The sequence below is a fragment of the Phalacrocorax aristotelis genome, chromosome 3 (genome assembly GCF_949628215.1).
Source record: "Phalacrocorax aristotelis chromosome 3, bGulAri2.1, whole genome shotgun sequence".
Classification (NCBI taxonomy): Eukaryota; Metazoa; Chordata; class Aves; order Suliformes; family Phalacrocoracidae; genus Phalacrocorax; species Phalacrocorax aristotelis.
Genome location: NC_134278.1, coordinates 74475422 through 74490862, shown reverse-complemented (window position 1 = coordinate 74490862; position 15441 = coordinate 74475422). Strand labels below are relative to the sequence as shown.

The 15441-nt window shown below is 38.8% G+C and overlaps 1 protein-coding gene across 6 annotated transcripts in view; it reads left to right on the top strand.

Annotated features, from left to right (window-relative positions):
* UTRN (utrophin) overlaps nucleotides 1–15441 on the top strand; it is a 390409-nt gene that overhangs the window by 107365 nt on the left and 267603 nt on the right. For all 6 annotated transcript variants that reach the window (XM_075088021.1, XM_075088020.1, XM_075088019.1 and 3 more), the window contains 10 exons: nucleotides 5836–5949; nucleotides 6775–6930; nucleotides 7877–8047; nucleotides 10279–10458; nucleotides 11132–11266; nucleotides 11775–11924; nucleotides 13336–13497; nucleotides 13855–13983; nucleotides 14499–14672; nucleotides 15160–15315. In XM_075088021.1, coding sequence (XP_074944122.1) covers nucleotides 5836–5949; nucleotides 6775–6930; nucleotides 7877–8047; nucleotides 10279–10458; nucleotides 11132–11266; nucleotides 11775–11924; nucleotides 13336–13497; nucleotides 13855–13983; nucleotides 14499–14672; nucleotides 15160–15315 — 1527 coding nt within the window. The remainder of the gene's footprint in view (nucleotides 1–5835; nucleotides 5950–6774; nucleotides 6931–7876; nucleotides 8048–10278; nucleotides 10459–11131; nucleotides 11267–11774; nucleotides 11925–13335; nucleotides 13498–13854; nucleotides 13984–14498; nucleotides 14673–15159; nucleotides 15316–15441) is intronic.

The window sequence follows — 15441 nt, the reverse complement described above, 5'->3', positions numbered from 1 at the left end:
AGTTTCTTAGAGCCCTTTCACTGTGTTTCTGCAGAAGTCCAGATGATACTGATAGAGAAGTGAAAAGTTGATGGGCAGAGGCTAGAAGCATATATGATGTATTTATAGCAGGGTAGCAGAGGAGTTTTAACATGCACAGGATATTATTTTATCTAATTAAGTTAATTACTTTTCACTTAAATTTAGTGTTCCTCTCATTTTAATACCAGAACCAAAGGTTACACTAAAGTCAAGGGTATGTCAGCTGTGCTGTTGAAGGCTTGATCCCAGTGTGGGCTGAGTGCCCTCTATTGTGGTCAGTGTCAGATGCCCAAAGCCTTACTAGTTTGACATCTGAAATTGAAATTCCATACCTGCTACAGAAAACCTGCTCCTTCAAGTGGGATTTCTGTCAACAGAAATAAAGAGTTAGTACAGCCTGTTAAAAAAGGAAGTAAAGAAAATGTTGCGGTATATTGAGTTTTCCATTTCCAACAGATGGCCTCTGAAGTGTTAGGAAGGAGACTTAAAGAATTAAGATTAATCAACACTCGTGTGTGTGTGTATATATATATATAAAATGTATATGAAATCCTGCATAAGAGAAAATCCCAGTGTTTTAATATCTTCATTTTTAAAAGCAAGGGTATTCACATGTTCAACCCATTGATAGAGGGGAGACATAGTGCTTAACAACTTAGCCAAGGTTGACTCAGTATTTACTGGATAGATGGGTTTTCTGTGTTTGCTTTAAGTCCCTTCTCTGGGCTATTTATATTCCTCTGAGGAGAGGGGAAAAAAAAAAAACAAACCGAAAACTTAAATATATCATGATTTAGCATATGGCAGTATGATTGTGACCCAAAAGTTAAATAGGCACTAACCATTCTTCAGTATCAGCTTGAAAGTATAAGCTGCTCAGAGCAGTATAAAAGCCCAAATATAGTGTCTTTTTTCCTCGAGTAATGTTTAACTAGACTTTAAATAAATTTCATATTACTATCATATTATATTTTAAACTTCAAAAAGCAAGAAGGTGCTTTTAGAGATTCTCTGTCTCTCAAGATGAAGGCACAGGTACATTAGCCAACAGAAATTGGTATTTTCACATGCATTAAACATGTTAATGTGTGGAATAATTTACATTATTTTCCAACTAACAGAGCATTGTACTGGTTTTGGCTCGGGTAGAGCATGTACCGTGCAATTTATAAGCAACTTGCTGTGTGCACCTTCTTCAGAACATTGGTGCCATGTGTGCACACTACCACTCCCCAACTTCTTTCAATCTTGTTCTCCCCTCCCTCTGACGCAGAAAACAGTTCTTCTATTTCATAGTGGATTCAGACTTCAGACTAAGTGGCTTTTAGTTTTGTGGTGTGTTTTTTTTTGGTGTGTTTGTGGTGGTGGTGTTTTTATTGTTTTGGGTTTTTTGTTTTGTTGTTGTTTTTACATTTTAAGCCAGACAGGATCTGTAGTTGACTACTCGAGTACAGACACGCATTTAAACTGAGATTTATATTAGTAAGACCAGGTAATTGACTTGCATGATGTTACAGTGATAGTTGGACAAGCCATTGCTGATTATGTTTCAGAAGTAGTAAAAGCCACAAAACCCAAACAAACCAAAAACCGAAGCAAAATCCTGGAATAAGTCATAGTAGGGGTAACAGATTGTAACTAAAGGACAATTAAGAGCAGAGTGTGTACCTGTGCTCCCATAAAACGTTTTACTTAGGGGAAGAAGGCTGAAGGGAAAAACTTGCTCCTGCTCCTAAAGTGGTATTTGCTAATTGTTTCAGGACATGAGCTACTCCTAGGAGTGTGTGTATGGGGGCTGTGGGGTGTGGGTGTGTATGAATAGCATAGGTATGGTAGTCCGGACTAGGCTAGTGAACTTGTAAACGGAAGCCACAAACCAACCTATGAATTGGAGGAGTAATTGTGGGTTTTCAGAGGGAAAAAAGTATATTTCTTTTACATAACACTTTTGTGTAATATTGTTAGGCTGTATTACCTGAATTATAAAGATAAAAGCTGTCCTATCCCACACCCCCCCGTCTCCCCCTTAAACACTTCCAGGAATATGTGTGCTTGTGCACTTACATCTGAAAGAGTTTCTGCTTTTAGTCTGGTTCCTTCAAACCCATCCTTCTGTAGATACTTGCAGCAGCCTGTGGGATGGTGTGCAACTGTGGAGGAGCTGATGCTGCTGGTCAGTTGGAGCTGACTGCCCAAAGTGAGCTGGCTTGTACAGGAGTCTAAAACAAACTAACTTCTAAGGCTTAGCCAAGCTCTTGGTGATTACTTCCAGCAACCACCTCCTCATTAATTTTTCTGCTGACTTTGACCTAAGTGTGCAGTATCCCACCATGCTTCCTTCTCTTTCCTCTCTTTCTGGTTACACTTATTAGTTATTTAGCATGACAGAATAGATATTCTGCATGTAAGCCTGCCTCAATGTCCTTTATGCAACAACTTTCTATCAGTCTTCAAATGACTGCAGCTTCCCAGTTGCCTTGATTATCTGTAGCTACACTGAGCAAGACCTCCTTAACTTATCAGATTTAGCAGCATTTTTCCCACCCCCCCCTTTAATTTCTTGTAAGTGCAGAACTCTTCTTTTTCTGGATTTGAGTAATGTTCAGTTGAGCGGTCTCTATATGCACGTACTTTCCTAAATCACAGCTTTAACTAGGTGAAGAGTGGCTCCTGAAAAATGATTCTTTAATGTTTAGATGAGTAGGGCACATGTGTGCAGTATTAACATGTCAGGTTTTCAATTAGTAATCAATTACTCAGTTCTTTCAGCCAAAGGTGAAGTGCCCTGTTCTCCATAGCTGTCCAGAGTGATGTTGGTACCACCATGTATACAAAGCACTCACTGATGAAAGACAGTAGATTTTTATGCCCATGGGAGTTTTGAAGAGCTATGGAAAGCCAAGCATTGAAGCTGCTTGCTGTTGTATAGATCTGAGAACAGAATTTTGTCCTAAGTGAGACGTTAAAAACTTTCCTGTTAACTTGAAAAGAAGTACAGAAGCTGAAAAAGAAATTAAAGCAGGAGAAACAATGGAAGTAGTTATTAAATAACTGAAAATGGAAGAAATACATAGTGGTGCTATCTGTAGAAATTGGAGGCTTGCAGTTAGGGGTGTTTCCCCATGAACTGAATTTATAAGTACACAGTTCCTGTGTTTTCTAAATGCTTTGTAAAGCTGTCAGTGGATGGACAGTCATCTTATGTTCTTATGTACCTATATTCTCTGATTTTTCATTTTGAAGGAGTGGTACTAATCTATACAGAACCTTTTGTAGTCTAGCTCTGTATGAATAAAAATGATAATGTGGAGCAAGTTGAATAAAAATGTTGTGGGTGGTATTGAACAGACGAGTATGGAACTTGCACTGCAAGAAAGATTGATATGGGAGATGGGATATATGGTCCTGGTGGAGACACTGAATGGGTCACTACTGGAGATGTGATGCCAGAGACACAAGGTTAGTTTGGAGAATGGCTGGGCAGCGTCTCCTTGGTCAAGAGAGAAGATGAAATGTCTGGTTATTAAAGGAAAAAAAATTGAAAGGGGGGAGAAAAGGAAAAAAGGAGTGAGTGGCAACCCTTGGAGAACATGTGGTCATGTGCAAATATACACAGGTGTTGGTTTATTGTAATGTTTCTTTTTTCTATTTCACCTTTAAAAACTGGCATTTCCCCAAACAGTGCTCCTCACATTTAGGTTTTTGAAAAGAAACTGAACCTAAGTATTCTCATTTCAACAGTGAGCAGGCAAGAGAACAGTCCTTAAACTGTCCTTGAGAAGTCAGTGGCAGACCTGCCAGTGGGTCCTGTTGCTCAGGTGGCGCTTCTGTGATTTGTGATGTGACAGAGGCTTCCCCCAAGCTGACTGCACGTGCATTAGTGACATGATTTGTGTTTCATTATGAGACTATAAGTCATGAAATGGGAAAAAATAGACAAGGCTCACTTTATCAGTTTTGCATCTTGTGTTTTCTAGAAGAAAACTTCAGTATCTTGTATTCTCTGTTATCATACCTCTAACACATGGCTTGATGTGTCTTTGATTATGTATTACTTTCTGTTCTTTTAAATCTACTGCATGGCTGTACATCATGTGGTTTTTCTGGGAGTGAACAAGTTAAAATTCAGCACATTTGATTTTTATTCCTGCCTGGGATAAATTCTAGAAACTGATCCAGTGTTTTAGTTCATGTCTAGAACTTGTACATCAACAACCTATGCTGGGTATTTGACCATTGCTAATTATTTGCTCAGTACAAGAGCATTTACTGCATTAAACTTCTGTAGGCTTGACTTGCGATTTGGCAAGTTGTTTAAATGTGTGCCTTTGTGAGTAATCCCATTTAATTCACTTCAGCTGCTTATGTAAGTAGTTTACTGTAAGCAAGCTAAATTAGGTATATGCTAAAATGCCTTGTCAAATGGCAGCCTTTATAAATTTTTTTGTTGTTGTTTTGTTTTTTTTTTTTTTTACATTAAGCCATGGTTCACTGTTAAGCCTCCTGGGGTCTGTTTTTTGGAAAACGATTTTCAGGCTAATCAGCTACAGGAAATTCCCCCAAAATGGGAAAAGAATTAAGAAAATGTCATGACTTTGACCTCTAATGGTAGCATTGGCCTAAAAATAAACACGTTTTTAGTCTAATGGGTTTTCATTAGTGCAGACAGTTTTTTTGAGAAGCAGTGTGTAATGTATTGATCTTGAAAGAATAGTTATTGCAAAGTTTTTAAGCGTATGGTTTCCTCCTTGATGACCTGCAGAGTAGAAGGTGAAGCTGATGAGTTTTGACTCGGCTTCTCAATAACAGGGCTCTGTGAAGGTTGTGCTGGAATAAAAAGATGCCATCTCTTAAAAAACCCAACCAAACAGTCCAAAAATGGGGATTAAAAAACCTCCAACTATGTTATTAAAAAATAACAACCACATAACTCACTTTGAACCGTGACAACGTAAAACTTTCTCCTTGTTCTGTTTTATTTGTAAGGGTGATTGGGAACATTCACAGCTGCATGGGAGGGAGGTGACAACCCTCCTCTCTCCCTCCCCCCTCCCACCTCATCGCAGGATATAAGGCAGCTGCCAAATGTTAGGTCAGATAACTCTGAAACTGTATGTATCTACTTTTTTTTTTGCCCCCTGTGCATTGCTCTAGTGGGTACAGTAGGCGCTATTGGCCTCAAACAGCTAGGTGGTTTTTTTTGAGTCATTAGTCCAATCCTCTGTGGTATTTTCCTTTTATACTTACGTTTCTCTGTAAGGCAAAAGGCTTTCCCAGCATAGCTTCTACCTGTCAAGTGTATTTAGCATTACTCCTTCCTCTTCTCCCCACGTATGTTTCTATAGGGCCCTCTGTTTTCCTTGGAGTGCAATGTGTCTCGACTGAGTGTGGTGGAAACAGTTGTACGTGGTTTCTGTTGTCAGAAAAATGCTATTCCCAGCCTTCAGCCAGGTCCTTCATGTAAAGGGTAACCACATACTTCTTGAAGCCATGCTTGCCTCCTTATCTGATCCTGTGTTTCTGTGTGATAGATAGCCTGGAGCAGCACAGTGTCAATTAAACGATGTTGTGGCATGGATAGGAGAATATCATTACTGTGAATTTAGTTTTCATATAAATTTGAGAACAGAGAAACTGTGGGGGAACCACAACAACCAAAAGCAAAATTTAAACCAAAGGTGGTCTGATTCAAAACCAAGGCAATACTAGCAGCTTGTAGAATATTCTTTTGGCACGGCTCGTAGTTGAAATGCAACAGCCATACATTCTTTGTCACGGCATTGTATCAAGTCTTCAATACTATACTTGATTTAGGCTGATTCAAAAGTTGTTCAGAAGTGGATGGATGGTGTGAAAGACTTCTTAATGACAGAAAAAGCTGTTCAAGGAGATACTGAAGGACTTCAAAGACACCTTGACCAGTGCACGGTGAGTTTTGCTAATTTAAAGAATCTTTTGAAATAAATAATGAGGAGTCTCTTCATCATTTTGTTTGTATTATTAAATATTCTCTATGGCATATTCTATAAAGTGTGCCGGAAAAACTGTCTTACCTTTCTTCAGGGAACATTTTAATTGGTTCCATGTGTGTAGCCATAACACTTTGTACTTTTCAAAGGTCTTCGCCATATTTACAAATACTCATAAGTTGATACTATTTCCTCTGAAAATGTTTATATATTTTTCCCAATTTTGTGATTAGGGAATTGAATCTGTGAGTAAAAAGTGCTTTCTCCATTAAACTCCCAAGGGCAATGAAAAAAAAAAAAACAACCAGAAAACTCTGAAAATCCTAGGGTTTAGGAATTTTGTGCCTTACAAATAAGACTTCTTCCTAGCTAGTGGCACATAATGATCACAAATGTATAAAATTTAATCTTACACTAAGAAATTACAGAGTACTTTCAAATGTGTTCTTCTCCTGGAAACAAACGAATCTGAAGTTTGCCAGAAACATCAGGGTATTTAATGCACGTAATCTTAAAACTTGGATTGTTCTGGTGTTGATACGTGGCATGTGAGAATGTTTGCTCTGTGTATGGCAAGCTGCAATTTGTTTTTTAGTTGCATAGTTCTAGCGTTTTGGGCCACTGAAGGGTTGTTTTAAACAGTCTTGTATTGAACACATCATTAATCTGCTTTTTTATTAAAGTTTCTCCAGAATAATTAAAACTTACATAATTATTGGTATCCTAGAAATTTATGTAATGTCTTGCTAAAGGTCAACATTAATTTTCTCTGATTTGTGCTCAGATATTTGTCAATGAAATGGAGACAATTGAACCATCACTGAAAGAGATGAAAGAAGTAGAGTCTGCTTTAAGAGCTCAGCCTATTGCAAGCATAAATACTTGGGCAAAGTCTAGGCTAGTGGACTGCCAGACACAGTGGGAGAAACTGAGCAAACAGGTGAGTTCTCTGTATGTTGCTAGTGCTTGCTTGTTACTGCAGCTGTTTCTTCGCTTGTGTGGCATTGGTAGGATGGTGAAGAGGTGAAGCAGTGAAACAGTGGGATAAGTACGTTTTACTTGTTCCACTGTCAAAGTGGCTGAAATCCAAGTTGGCCCAGTGAATCCTTCAGAAGTGCAAATAAGTTAGGGGATACCTGTGTAACAGTAGTTTTGTTCAAATACATGCACTTCTTGGTACCTAACTGGAAGGAGCACAGTGAACTCATTAATTGTTTTTAACTAAAATTTAATTTGTTCTCTTTGCCTCATTCTGCTCTTTCTGGGGTGGGTGGGAGGGTAGTCTGACTTTTTTGTTTTGTTGTTCCTGAAATCTGGAATATTACTCTGGCCCTGTGTAATTTCTGCCTTCTTCCAAGCAGCTTTAAAAATGAATGGCTGTAAATAGACTGCCACTTCAGTCTGTATTTGGTCATTTCTTTTGGGTGGAGGCTTTCTGCTGTCTCTAGAAACGTAGTTCTGTTGCAATGCCTGGTGAGCATCTGTGTTGGAGAACCTTGCTGTTGATAGAGAATGCAGATTGCCTGGGCTGTGGAAGGAAGCGAGGTGTTTTAGTGCTCTGTATAAAGATAGATCTAACTATATGATACTTGTGATCAGAAGAGGGTTTCTTCTGTCTGACTTATTCTAGGGATTGTTAGCAGTTTACACGCAATGAGGAAAAAACCCAGTTATTTTCCTTCTTCTATGACCTCTAGACTTTGATCTGCTAAAAAGGGATCATGAGTTTGTTTGTGTATGTGTAAAAATTAGAAGTCTTCTGTTAATTAAAAAGGCCTGAAAAACATTTTACCATCAAAATATTTAACAAAGACTTGTGTTTTTTCATGTATACAAGGACATTTAAGTAACAAAACTGCTGTTCCTTTCTCCACCTTGGATTCTAGATCGTTAGTCAGAAAAATCGCCTGTCTGAAAGTCAGGAAAAAGCTGTAAATCTGAAGAAGGATTTGGCAGAGATGCAAGAATGGATGACCCAAGCTGAAGAAGAATATTTGGAGAAAGATTTTGAATACAAGTCTCCTGAAGAGCTAGAGAATGCGGTGGAGGAAATGAAGGTCAGAAATACCAGGTCACTGTAGAGACCTGATTAAAGAGAAACAAAATTTTTAATGGCTTTGGGTGTTGACCTTTTGTGGAATTGTTACCTATGTAGAAAGGAGCTCAGGTCATGACAAGATTAGTGGTACTTTTCAGCTTTGCTTTTCTGGAATTTCTGTTTTTAAAGCACAAACCATAAAAGCAGATGTTCTACTTGGCCATGAGGGGTAGGGATTTCATAATGAATAGCAGCTTGCACAGCTGTTGAGCCAGGCTTGCGATGTATAGCATATTAAACACTGAAAATGTGGAAAGCTGTTGCAGGAGAAAAAACTTGGGAAAGAAAGAAAGGAAAGGTGATATCATACCTGTCTATGTTAGTGGTTGTGAAAACCTGTTCTTTTGCCTCTAGCTGTTGGGCCTCAGTTTCTTGCCCCCTAGATATAACAACTCCACATTTAGAAGAACAGCTTAAAATAGTTCTGTTGTAAGGTTATCTTGTGTTCCCCATTTGTTGTAAAGAGTGGTCCTGATCCCTGCTTCTCTAATTTTGGGACTGGTGGCCAAAAAGAATGGAGGAGGAGCTATTTTTCTCATTATAAATTACCAGTTGAATAGATAATTTTCTTGGATATATGTACAGAGTAAAAAATATTTCTGATTTTAAATCTGAGGGTTCAGGCATATTTTCACAAATGTTTTGGCTTATATGCACATTATTTAAATGAGTGTCCACTATACTGTTACTTGATGGAGCACAAAAAAGAATTCTTTTTCTCCTTTACCAGTGCTTTGACAAATATATTTGAAGTTTTGAATTCTTTTTGGAGGAGCTTTCTAAAGCAGTCTTCAAGTGTTTTAATATATTCATGTCCTTTGAAGCATTTGAGATCACATAGTCTGACAGCCTGATGAACACAAGCTAGGAAAAGAAAGAACACTCTTTTCATTGGCAAATCTGAGAGACTTTGAGCATGTCTACCTTTTTTCAAATCCAGATTATATTCTGTACTTTTAAATTTGGCAGATATGTTGGTGAGCCAGTATGCTTACTGTAACACCTGCATATCCTCCTTCATTTGCAGTAAGAATATTATTTTGGGACTACCTTTAGGACTGGGAAAACACACTCTGTGTATATTTGACCAGGAACATTTTTGCATAAGGTTTTCAAAAACTTTTGAGCTTGCCCAATTCTGCTTTCATTTGAACAGAGTGGAACTCCTGCTGCATATGAAGGAATAAGTTTAAGATGAGGCTAGGTGGTTTTTGATAATACTGCCATAAAATATGTTCCCCAGAGTTTTCTATTTTTTGCCCTTCCATTAGCAGGCATTTTTTTATTGCCTTACATTCATAAGACATCTCAAACAATTTGTGCAACAATAATGCTGTCATGTACTACATTGTACCATAAAGTGCAGAGCCTTATATAGCACAGGTACTTTAGATTCATAAAACTGTCGCTGAAATCTCAAAAGAATTAGATATGAGGCAGTCTCTATTTCTGAAGCCTTCCAGCTGTCTCAGACACAGGCTTGGACTGGTCTGCGTGATCTGTCTTCCAGCTATTCTGCTTCCTGAATTCTGGTTAGGGCAAAATTAAACAACTGATAATACGATTTCTTCAGACCTGTGTGTTGGGAGTTGTACTGTGCTTATCCTATATATTTGTTACCAAGCTCCTCTGAGTGCGGTTGGGTTGACAGAATTCTTCTGGTTCTCCCTTTTGCATGTTCCTCTAGCATATCCAACAGCTGTGGGAGAGGTCCCAACTTCGTAGTTGCACATGTCCCGGGTAACTACATCATCTATTCTCTATAGGTTTGGGAGATAGTTACTGAGCTCTGAGACTCATAACTTCTGTACATTCACCCAACCTTTTTCTCTGCGATATGCTTGTTTTTAGCAAACCTCTTTTTTTTTTTTCTGGTTCATTTCTCTTTTTCATACCTGTATGTTATCATGTAAATAGCACTGCACTTAATATTTTTTGCTTTGAGTAATGGATTTTTAATGAAGAAGCCATAAATGGTAAATATGTCCATATTTAATAGAATATGATTTTTCAACACCTGCATGGAATTCAGATTGTTAGTAAATTAATGCCATGTTTTGTTGTGCTCAGTCCCAGGAATACTTCGGCAGCAGCACTTCTGATGTTCAACTGCTGATGTTTGGTTTGAGTTGTGAATAACTGATCGTATGGCAATTGAGGGCTGATTGTGTAACACATTTCTTTGGGCAGAGAGCGAAGGAAGATGTGTTGCAGAAGGAGGTGCGGGTGAAGATTCTCAAAGACAACATCAAGATGTTGGCTGCCAAAGTGCCGTCTAGCGGTCAGGACCTGGCAACCGAGCTGAACGTTGTGCTGGAGAACTACCAGCTACTGTGCAATCGGATCCGGGGGAAATGCCACACTTTGGAGGTAAGAATGATAGCTCTCAGCTTAGTAAAACGGAGGCAGGTGGCACAAGAGGAACGGAGAAGGACACTGAAAGTGTCCAGTTTTGTCACTGAATCCAGTAGTTTCATCTTAAATGCATTTTGCTCCTTTCCAAGATTACTTTCCCTTGAGATGACATCTTTGGAGTCCATGAGATGCAATTTGAGTTTCCTTTTATAATCTGTATTGTAATCAACACTTGTGCAAATACATGACCTTGTCTCACAGCTCTGTTACCCATCCGTGGATCTTCTAAAATGACACAAAGAAACTTCTCAGAGATTAAAGGTTGAAATACAATGGCAATTATGTGACTTGGATTATAGTTTGGGGTAGGTCGTGTATGCCCTACCTTTCAAGAGGGGTGGATGCATTTTGTAACATTTCAAAACAGTTATAAGAATCTGGATGTCAGTGATAATTTTAGTGTAAGTTTAGAAACTTCGGTGTGTATTTTGCGTATTTCTTTTTATCTTGCTGCTATAATTGCAGGTTTTTCTGTCTAGAACTTACTGTGCCATGGCATGTTTTTGAATTTTTTCTACTTGTCCATTTTAGGTGAATGTCTTGAATATAATTTCTCTAAGCTGTTCATAGGGTATATGAGCTATGCCTGGCATTTTAGGCTAATCTATGTTTTTTCTGTTGCTCCTAGGAGGTGTGGTCCTGTTGGATTGAGCTGCTTCAGTATCTTGATTTAGAAACAGCTTGGCTAAACAATCTGGAAGAAAGGGTGCAAATGACAGAAAATCTGCCTGATAAGTTGGGTGCTGTCAATGATGCTCTTGAGGTATGGTAGTCATTCTATCAGATTGGTAAATTTTCAGACAGCTGTGTTTAAAAAAAACGCATAAATTCTATACTTCAATAGAATACTGAAATGTGTTGAATATTCTGATTCTCCAGGTTAAATTAATATATTACTCTGAATCTGGAATGGGTATTTGTAAGATCCTCCACCAAAAGCTGAATTGTGCTATATGTGATTGTGCGGTACTTGGTACCATGATAAAATTGTATGCTCTCTCCTGTCTCTGTAAATTGATTAATTCTTTCCAGCACTATACTATGAAATTATGTGAATAGGGAAGAAGTGCTGTGAAGTTTAATTATTCAAAGCAAAACGGCCACTGTATTTGTCTTGTGCCATTGTGGATTAAGCCATAACTAATTCATGCTTTTAGAGCACTCTCAAGCCATTTGAAGTGTGAAGCTTCTGTGTATGCAGCCAGATTTCCACCTCTGAAAATGCACTAATATTCAGTGTCTTGACCTTTAAAACTTTCTCTGCTAATTAGTCCCTGGAATCAGTCCTGCGTCATCCAGCTGATAATCGAACCCAGATTCGGGAACTTGGGCAGACGCTAATCGACGGAGGGATTCTTGATGATATCATCAGTGAAAAATTGGAGGCTTTCAATGCCCGCTATGAGGAACTGAGTCACTTGGTAAGAATTTGGGGGCAAGGTTGAAGTGGACTGAGTTTTTCAGCTCAGTGGTCTGAAATTATTCCTGTTAGCTGAATTCATAGATGCAGGGTTGCAATACAGGAAAGGAGGAAAAACCTTGACAATGTTGTCAGCTGTTTTCAATTTGGAATAATGCCCTAAGAGCAAGATGCTTTTTTTCCTGACTTGAGTCAGGTTTTGTTTTGCATGCTTGCACACCCTTGCACTGTAGGGACCCCCGGTATTTTTCCAGGTACCTTTGACAAAAAGGCAATTCCAATCTCAAGGGGGACAGCTCAGTAACTGAGGCTAATATTCCCTTTCTAATGCTGTAAATACTGGTGAGCTGCTCCCTAACTGGAAATGAGGAATAAGTGACATTTTCACTCTTTCAAATAGCTAGAAAGAAGTTACACTGAAATGAGGAACAGAAGGAAAACATTTTTCTCATTCCCCATCTATTATGTTGTCCCCTTCCTTTTCTCGTACTTCGGTCTAATATTTTCTAGATTTAGTAAGTAGAGGAAGACTTAGCTGTATTTCAGGTTGCATAAATCTGTAACTTGTGTTCTGTATCCTGGTAATACAGGCCCCTGCCAAATTGTAGGATGGGAGTGTTTTTTCTGTCACTGCCAAAGTGCAGTCATAGAGGGAATTTCAGTTCATCCTCATTACAATGAGAAACATGAATGCAGTGCCCTCAGCTGGGGGCTACATGCTGTCATTTAAGTTAGCATTCACTGTTGTTTTTCCTGTTACAATAGTACTTTATTGCCATATAAAAACTATCTGCTTTGGCAGCTGCAGGGCTGACAGACTGGGCTGTTGACAACTTTCCACATCTATGTGTGTGTATATATGCACCCACTGGTCTGTGTGTGTGTTTAGAGTGGGGAATTTGTGTTCCTATGCAAGCAGTGACATTTCAGATGAACTTAAAAGTTTTGCTGTTTGAAGGGGGACACAATAGAGGGAAGGAACTGTGAACCTTTGTTTTCACACAGTAACAGGAAGACAGAGTTTATTGTTTTGAAAGAAAATGTGCAAGTTTACACATCAAACAATATTGATCTCTAGTGTATTATAAAGTCGTGATTCCCATTGCATAGCTGGTTTTTGAAACGGTAGGTTTTTAACAGAATACTTTCTTCCTGCAGTGATAGGAAACCTGTTCTCACTATCCTGTATATCTAGCAGCAGAACTCTCCTCCTATGCCACTGTTTATCAGTTACTGGTATGAATTGCAGCAGGCTGCAGAAAAACTTCTGCCTTCTAGGGCTTGCTTTTGCTCCTTTTAGACAGTCCTCCTGGCCTAGGATTTTTTTGGGTGTCTCCCCCACTTTGAGGAATGTTGATATAATTCATATTGAATTACCGCTCCATCTTGTCTTACCTTTCTGTCCCACTCAGGCAGTAAGCCGTCAGATTGCCTTGGAACAGCAGCTTCAGACCATGCGAGAAACCGACCACATGTTGCAGGTCTTGCAGGAAAACTTAGTGGAGCTGGATAGACAGCTGACATCTTACCTGACTGATAGAGTAGATGCCTTTCAGATGCCCCAGGAGGCCCAGGTATTCCAGTATAGCTTTTCACTACGAAACATTTTGAAATATCTCATGATAGTGCTCAGCCTAGACTTAGTAATTCATGAAGGCTTCACTTCAGTCGTGTGCTGACGTACTAGGTGATATCTTCAGTGATTTGTATTGTTTTCCTGTTTTCAGACGGTTGTATTGGATAACAATCTTAACGGCTTTCAATTTAGCAAGCTATCAGCAGAGCCAGAATATTTAAAATAAACCTGGTAGTGTTTAACTCTTACAGACTGGATTTACTTTTGGTGGGTAGTAGGTAGTAAGCAAGTTCCTCTTCCCCTCTCTGTAAGCAATTTTTTAACATATTGTTTTCCTCTTTCTATGATGTGGCAGAAAATTCAAGCTGAGATTGCAGCTCATGAATCCACCTTAGAGGAGCTCAAGAAAAGTGCTCGCTCTTTCCCTCCTGCTTCTCCTGAATGCAGGTCTCCCCGTGGTGGAACTCAGCTGGATGCTTTGCAGGTAAAAATGAGAGTTGCACTAAGAATTTCGATGTGAAGAGCTTCTGGTTTTGAAATACATACTGCTGTTGTCAGCCTGTAAATCGTTTGGTGCAGTCAACTGAACCCCAGAAGGAAACAGTATATCCTTTCACATGCTTTCATTAGGAAGCAAGCAACACTAGATGAATTGAATACAGAATTTCAAATTTCATAAGTATCGTGGGATAAATGCTGAAAGTCAGATAGTCTCTATTTTAGTAGAATAGGTATTTTGAAAGTGTACGATACAGATTATAGCTGTCTTGCACCTATGGAGATTAGGAATAGGTGATAGAATTTGGCTCAGCAAATAGTGTTGCCATGTATACTGAGTTGTGGTGGCATGAGGTGGGTTAGAATCTGCGGGGGAGATGCTTTAAATGTTTATTTTTGAAGTGCAGATATTAATTGAAAACAATCTTTTAACATGTATATTTTAATGTACATGGTATGTTTAATATACATATTTTAATAATGTAAAATTCATTAAAATAGAGAAAACTCCGTGAAGTATCTACGAAATATCAGCTTTTCCAGAAACCAGCCAATTTTGAGCAGCGCATGTTGGATTGCAAGCGGGTGTTGGATGGTGTAAAAGCAGAACTTCATGTCTTGGATGTGAAAGATACTGACCCAGATGTAATCCAAGCTCACCTGGACAGGTGCATGGTAAGTATGCAGTGTTCTTAACTCATGCTTGGGGGTGTGATTCTTCTTGCCTAAAGTCCTGATGGAACTGCTAGAACTCTGCAAAATGCCAATGGAACAACTGATAACTAAAAACCTCTAATTCTTCTGGGTGAGAATGTGGTCATAAAAGTAGTGGATTGTTGATCACAGATGTGGTGGAACCAGCTGAGTTTTTATAAACTCCCTTCCCTGGCTCACCCTGTGTTATGGAGAAGCATCACTCCAGGGGTGAGTTTGCTTTGTTCTTCGTATTTGAACAAAACACATTCTGCACATAAGATCAAGTACAGATCACAATACAGAATAAAATATTGAGCGGTGGGAGTTTGATATCTTCTTGGCAGACATTGATCTTGATCCATAGCTTAGAGTTTAAGTGCAATCTGATGGTCAGGTCCCCAAATGAAGCAAAGCCTGAAAACCTGGACTAGAAACTGATCACCAATATACATATTTGTGTTTTTAGAAACTCTATAAGACCCTCAGTGAGGTGAAATTGGAGGTTGAAACTGTCATCAAGACAGGAAGGCAGATTGTACAGAAACAACAGACAGATAATCCTAAAGGGATGGATGAACAACTGACAGCATTGAAATTTCTTTATAATGACTTGGGGGCACAGGTAAGAAACAAATGCACATATGAACCTCTGCGTATAAATTCCCTTCTTTATTGTTTTGGTGTCAGATGCTGTTTTAATTTTGATTCTGAAGCTGATACTGTGTAGGCGAGTTGCTACATCCAGGAG